This window comes from Rhodnius prolixus, unplaced genomic scaffold, assembly GCF_049639745.1.
Source record: "Rhodnius prolixus isolate KJV_2025 unplaced genomic scaffold, Rpr scaffold_4, whole genome shotgun sequence".
In the NCBI taxonomy this organism is placed as follows: Eukaryota; Metazoa; Arthropoda; class Insecta; order Hemiptera; family Reduviidae; genus Rhodnius; species Rhodnius prolixus.
In genome coordinates, this window is record NW_027411614.1 from 43915074 (window position 1) to 43922557 (window position 7484).

At 31.2% G+C, this 7484-nt stretch overlaps 1 protein-coding gene across 1 annotated transcript; it reads right to left on the minus strand.

Moving 5' to 3' along the window:
* Positions 1–3456: 3456 nt before the first annotated feature.
* LOC141456117 (outer dynein arm-docking complex subunit 4-like) lies at positions 3457–6941 on the minus strand. The gene is made up of 6 exons (XM_074131798.1): positions 6845–6941; positions 6026–6497; positions 5605–5737; positions 4835–4987; positions 4152–4385; positions 3457–3893 (listed from the first exon to the last, which is right to left on the minus strand). The coding sequence occupies exons 2-6, from the start codon at positions 6488–6490 to the stop codon at positions 3724–3726; spliced, it is 1155 nt and encodes a 384-aa protein (XP_073987899.1). The 5' UTR covers positions 6491–6497; positions 6845–6941; the 3' UTR covers positions 3457–3723.
* Between the last annotated feature and the right edge of the window lie 543 nt (positions 6942–7484).

Genomic DNA, 7484 nt, shown 5'->3' on the forward strand with positions numbered 1-7484 from the left:
CATCACAACCTAAACTATATTGTTTAAACAGCAGCAAAGAGAAAATTAATGTCTAAACATTTTAATAAATTAATAAGAAGTTACTTTACCTATACTAAGGAAAAAAAATGTTCTGAAGAATCGCTTAAAATCTATGCGGCATTTTTAAATTTGAATTACTTTTTTTATAACTCCCAGTAAAGAAACTGGATTGAATTGACAATTTTGATTCTCGTAATAAGCGTGGCGACACATTTTAAGAACAGAACGAGAACTGCAAAATTTATCTTTTGTGATTTGTACAGCCCGGTCAGTTTTCAAGAACTGATTTGTAATAATTTTGGTTATATATACAAATAAATATACATATATTATCTTTATTTATAATTATTGTATCCAGTTAGGTATTTCTTCCAGAATATCATAAAAGAAGGAGGTGGATATCAAAGAAACATTGAAATGTGCAGTTAGATGTATTTATAATTATTAAATTGGTTAAAATATACATATATACATATGTATGTATTTATATTTGGGTATACCAGCTAAGGGCTTTAGCGCAGCACCATTTATTATTATTATTCTTTTTATTTATTTTCCACTTTGTCAATAATCCATTAGCCATGAATGATAGAAAGCAATTTTTAAACTAATGCATTTCTTAATGATCTCATTTCAAATGTGTTGTTATTCTTTTCTCAACTTCATAATTTTCTTTCAAATCACTTTTCGAACAGAGCTTTTTACTAATAATTCACTTTTTTATAATAAGGAATGTTTTTTGAAGCCCTCCATTTATTTACTTTCGATGTTCGTTTAGGTCTAGCGTAAATTGCTGCTCCTTTTTTAATAATTAGCTTATGATATTAAAAATATTGCAGACATGCTTGATTCGATAGAAAACTCAAGTGAAATTAGTAAATTATAATTCACTTAAATAATTTTTTCCAATTGAAACTTGAGTTAAGATTACCTCAGCATCAAATTAAAGTCATTTTAACAGGAAAAGTGGCTATTTTTTTTCTCATCTAATCCATTAATTTACATATCATTTCATTCATTAAAGGCGATGATAACCCCAGCACTAATGAGATGAGATATTTACAAACAGAAACAAAGATGATATTCACGTGGACCGTACAGTTGTGGTATACAGGCAGGAGGCAGTCATTCATGAAACGAAAATCAAATTAAATACGTAGATATTGTACTAATAAGCTGGCCGAACAGCTGGCAATGCTTAAAGCTCTATTGGATAAAAACAGGAGAGATCACTTTGACCACTAATTTACTTGTGGTCATAAATTGCATACAAAATTACCATTTACATTTAGCTGAAGGTTCTCGAAAACGTCTACAAGAAAATAGAAGCTGTCGGCACAAGTTGGTTTTGAGAACTATGAAAAGGCTGACTTTCTGGCCAAATAAGAGTCGAAGGAGTAAAATCTGCCTGAAAGTTAAAACTATTTGCCGCATTCCGTTTAAAAAAGCAGTTTATAACATGTTTGTAACATGTTATAGTACATTGAACATTATAGCATCGCCTGCCTGCAAGTGCCCGGATGTCTCTGTACAAACAGTTGACCACGTAATCTAAAATGTAGATTCCATGCTGCTTGGGGCTAGATCCAACGTAATAAATAATTAATAGTAAATCTGGACATCGGACTTGGCAGATTGCGAAAAATGAACTCATTAACAATGACTCCTATCATTATTTTGATGAATTAATTCATCAAAAATGTATTATTAATGCTTTTAAATATATAGATAAGTAATCAATTTTACTGCAAAATTTTAGTATTCGAATATATTTTTAAGTTTAACGCAATTTTAACTAGTTTTATTTAATGCGCACAATATCTTAGGTAACCGTGCTCAGAGCTTGCCGGTTTTTGAGACACATTCTGTGATACAAACTACACACTCCAACTCTAGTCAATGGGATAAGAAAATGAAAATCTAAGGCAAAGAACTGAATCTGGTACCTATCTTTTAATTCTTGAACTGTCGCTGGTTGTAAAGTTTGACAAATAAGATTCAAGTTGGTGAGGGAAATCAACATTTTGAGTCTTTATAAATTAGAGTATTCCCCCCAAAATATATTTGAAACATCATCAGAAGGATAAGTTATACATATGTATGTCAACTTTTTCTCTTCTCGTTATGTGGACATAACTTTTTTTTATGCAAAACATTCAAAAAAAGCTCAACTGATTGTTTTTCTGAGTTAATTATTTCGGCAGTGGTACAATGACATTCTCATAATGCATGTTATTTTATTTCTATTTTGTTTTTTTACGTCATACCCAGAACGTAAAAATTGGTTTGTGGTGGATGTAAAAATTTTGCAATCTGATAACGGAGCATTGCTTTTTATCATTTTTATAGTATTGTCACTTCAAAATATTTTTATGCTAAACATAATACATATGTATAAGAAATCTACTTTCTTTTGAGGGAAGTTTTTATGAATTATCACCTTACATTTATTCTAATAAGCTATCCTTCAATTTCTTCCTTTTAAAGTTAACTTCCCGACCAAACTGCTCCCAGATGTCCTACAAACTAGAAAAACATATAAAAGTAAATACAAAATGCAACTTCTTTCCACTTTCTGATTTTATTGAAATAACTTCTCATATACCTGTTCAATTATTACACCCAAAGCTTGTGGATGAATTTCAATAACTTTTCTATCTAAAACTTAATTTTAAGAAACTAATTTTGCATAAACCATTTTTTTCTAACAACTTAACAAAAATTTTCTTTTTCTAGTTGTTGAAAAGATTGAATAGTTTCGGACTTTGAATTTTCACCTCACTTTTTGGTCTGAGAAAATAGTTTTTACAAATAGGAGGGGGCGTACGTGGTCAGAATAACTTAAAAACAGTAAAAACTTCTGGAAATTCAAATTTTATAATCCATTATGGGATATTGATGCGATAAATAACTATTCCATGCTTAACTTTCATCTATCATTTGGATGGCTGAGGTGGCATCATGGACCAGTTTCTGCAGTTAGATTTCTATGTTGTAAAGCCTTCTACCTAACATTGAAAGGTATGATGGGCCTTCTTGGGCAGTATTTGGGCATTAGGATCCAATGGCGAACATCGATAGCTGTTCGTAGGGACGACAACCCTCCATTATGGAGCTTCGAAGGTTTAGGAATGAAAGTTTACATGGGGCCAGTATCCACATTCACTGCCAAACTATCCAAGCTCCATGATGAAGAGCCAGCAGTAAGCGATAACCAGTTAGGTTGGAACGCCCCTAACACCTGGTTACAACTGGCTGTCTAGGAAAGCTCCAGAAGAAAAGGGAACGGCAGCAAGGGATAAGCATTTTCTAGTCACCAAACGCACCAGTTAAAAATTGAGAATCATCTAAATAAAGATAATAACTGTGTTTTTGGGTTCTATAATTTAAAAGGAAATAATTTTTTAAGTGGAAAAGTTACAAAGAAATGAAAAAAAAAATTAATATGTAATGTATTTATTTGTAATCGTCACGGCAGTATGTTTTTCTAAATTTAAATAATTTTATTCAAACAAGGGTTGTTAGTTCTAAAATTTATTTTATATAAAACATAAATAAAACGGACGGAATGAAGAAAAACACCATTAGAAAATACCTAATGATGCTTTATGACGTAATAACTAAAATCTATTAACAAATATAATATAAGGGAGAGGAACAACGTAAGAATAATACTAATGCTCGGGATTTTCTTTTTTTAAATCAATTTTCTAATTTTTTCTTGGCTTGCCGGTTTTTTTTCTTGATAGTCACTGCACCTTTAGGTTTTTGTTGTCTCCAAAAATCTTGACGTGTTGTTAAGAATTCAATTCCTTCTCTTGCTTGCTCCGCGACATCACTATGCGCAAAATCACTTTTCAAATTGATTATATCTGAAAAAAGAAAACAATATGAATTGATAACATCAGAAAGAAAATATCGTGGGATAAAAATTTAAAAAAGAGACGGAAAGGAATAAAATTAATATAATTTGACATTGTGGAAACAGTTTTTTTAAAAGCTTATTAGCATGATAGGAAAAAAAAATCGAAGAAGCAATGTTTCTAAATGTAATATAATTAAATTACACAGTGCATATTTCATACAAGATAATATAATTTTATAAATAACTTTTAAATCGTCAAACAAACCCATTTTCTTTGTGAGCAGATCCTCTAAATAGACTTTATCAGCATACAGTTCACCGAGAAGATGCCTTTCAGCTCTCTTTTTAATTGATTCCTTGTTCTGTGGTGTTTTATTTTTTAATTCAGCTAGTGTACCGATTTCAACATTAGCGACCCTATAGAGTTCGTCAACGTTCTTAGCATATTTCATCAATGAAACAAGTTCATCCGCACTGGCCAATGTGCCCGTCCGACAATCTAAAACAAAACAAGCACATAAAAAAAGTTCGAGTATCATAAGATATATTGTATAGAGAGAGAGAAAGTTAAGTTATAATTAAATTAATGGTCATTTTTATAAATATTGGCTAGTTCAGTGTTATTACTTTGAATTATTTAGTGTTATTTCCGGAAAATGAACCGTACATCGGAGGAGAAGCTATGAAATCTAAGAAGAAAATTTAAAAATTTTATTTACAGTCATAATTTTGTTATATGAAAAAGATTATAATTATTTCGTCAATTGGGCAAAAAACCTTTAGACATTTTTGTTGGTTGCTGTGCTCTTCATCAGGAGCTTGTATAGAACTGGAAAAAATATATGCTTAACCATACCAAGCGTTATACGTATATTATTCTTAGTAAAGAAATTATTGCATGAGCACTGTATTTGTAATAGCCAAAAGCCATCTGTGGAAACTACTTACGCCCAATGACATTCTCTATAGCTTGTTGTGCTTTTTGTACACCAAGCCGAAATCCTTCCATATCTGGCCTCATTCTAAGTCCCCTATGAAAGTACATCAAACTGTGTTCAAAATTTCCCAAGTGGTACAGAGCTTCGGCTTTTCTATACAAACCTAGAAAAAAAAAAATCTTAATCTAATTAAAAGTTATAAGTTTACAAGATTATGTCTTTTAAAAGACATATACATACTCGTACATATGTATTCTGACACATGACAATTCACGGAAATATAAAACGGAAAATTTATTTCTGAAGGAACCTAATTTAAAATTTCTTTCAGGATAAAAGAGAAAATCAATTTGCGAATACAGGCACCTTCTCCCACTGACCACATCTAGAAATCATTTTCACGACCATGCATTCGGACGAATTCTGCCTATCTCTTGCTCAAGCCTTTCCTCGCAGGTGCCCAACTTTTGCAAAAATAAAAAGTGAGGTGGGCATCATCGATATCTGAGAAGCTGCCGAGAAGCATGAGGATGTAACGGTTAGTCGTATTTTGAATAGAAACAGTTAACTTCGTCATACATTTTGTCCGGCAAAACAACTCTTAAGCAAGACTGTTTAAGTGTCTAACACTGACTTGGACTGATAGGCCTCAATTCTTGAACTTGTACTTACTGTGAGAGAATAATTTTTTTGTTAACTCACAATAATAGCTGTCTACTGAAAAAAAACTACACAAAAAGAATTAAATTTCAATATCAAAACATTAAAATAATATCTTACCTTTAATGAAAGTGCAATCTAGAGCTAAAGCAGATTCAGCATCCTCTAAAGCATGTTTTGCTTCTCCAAGAAGCAGATAGCATTTACTTCTTGCAACCAAAGCATTCTTATCTTCAGGATTCAAATTTAAGGCCTGAAACAATAAAATGTGAGTTATTCATTTTCAATTAAATAAGGGAAATAATAACGATAAAATTAACATTAACAAGACAAGGTATTTGAATAAAAGAAATGGACATTGAGAAATTCTTGTAATGATATAAAAATTGGCTTTAGAAGAAAGGAAAGATAAAAAAGAATTGGAAACTGTAAGGATCAAATAAAGAACAAAATCCTCTAGGGCTTTAGGCTGGTATAAAGTTTATTCAAAGAATGTTTTTTATTTATTTACGATGTTCAAGTAGACAACAAATATGCCTGCCTTATTTATGAATGAAAGTGCTATGTTTGTTCTTCTAGCAGTCATTTCGTATCCTGCCAAAGCTAACAGAGCTCCCGGTTCTGTTTCTTCGGGCAAGTGTAGAGCTTTACTGCGTTCCTGTTTTCTTTTCATCTTCAACGACTGTTTAATATCCCTTGAGCCCATATTAACAGCCGCTGCACGATCTTTATCCGTGTAACATTCTTCATACCTCCGTGAACGACGACTGGCCTTACTGTTTTTCAATTTAAGCTCTTTACTCAACTGCCACACACCAGAATGTGCTGCCGCAGCTTGTAATTGTTGTTGTTGTTGATGTTGCTGTTGTAACAATTGTTGCTGTTGAAACAGATAAGTGGGTTTCTCCATACTTTTTTCATCGCCATCTGCACCCGAATCAGCAACTCTTACGAAACTAGTAATTACTTCGGTGTCACGCGCTACTCTCAGCATATCCCCACTCATTGTTGTGCTACATAATAAAAATTAAAAAAATATTATTAATAAAAAAATTAATAAAGAAAAGATTTTGTAAACTCAAATCAGATTTAGAGATTCCTATTTTTTTTTTTATCAAAGATTTTTTCTCAGGATGTACTGCTTTACAATTTTTGTTGACTTAAAAACAAGAGAAGACTAAATTCCAGTAATATTTGCATACATCCGTGTAAATTTTAATGTCTAGAATTAATACAGAATTAAATGATTCTTTAATTAAACTTACTTTAATCTAACGGTAAAAGAAATCAATCTTTTTTTTTGTGCAACGAAAAATAACAGTATTTTTAAGCAGAATATGAATTGAAATAAATTACTCACATTTATAATAATATAAACTTGGTCAAAATAATTAAATGACCCGAAAAATGCTAGGTTCACACCTTTAAGACAGTCGTCATGGGTACCATTCTAACAAGATTTGGCAATTAACAACTGTGCTACATTTAAATCCAATAAATAGAAGTTTCATTCTTCGTTTACCTACTTATTTATTTAATTTTTGTTAATGAATTAAGAGATTTCTTTTAGGCTTATTTTCAGTCAATTTTTGTTTTTAATGTATTAATAGTTTAAGCAGAATATAGTATTACTCTAATTTTAGTGCTACTTTTTATGTCGCCTATTTCTTCGATTCAGCTCATTGCCGATCAATAAATGTTAATAAAATGTAAATATATCTGCAAAAGAACGTTCTAATCTTCTTGAAAAAGTTCTTATCTTTAAAAAAAAAAAAAAATCAAATAAATAATGAAAGTTTAACTATCTAGAAATATGCGATATAGAGGAAAAAAAAGCTTATCCCACTGCCTTAAGATCTCAGCCGCACAGATAACTAATAATTGTCTTTTGACTGTGCCTAAAATATTTTTGATCTGTGAAATATAATAAAATCTTGGATTAGAAGCACACATCCCGGTTCACACATCACAATCGCCTGACATTGGCTATCCTTGCTTTC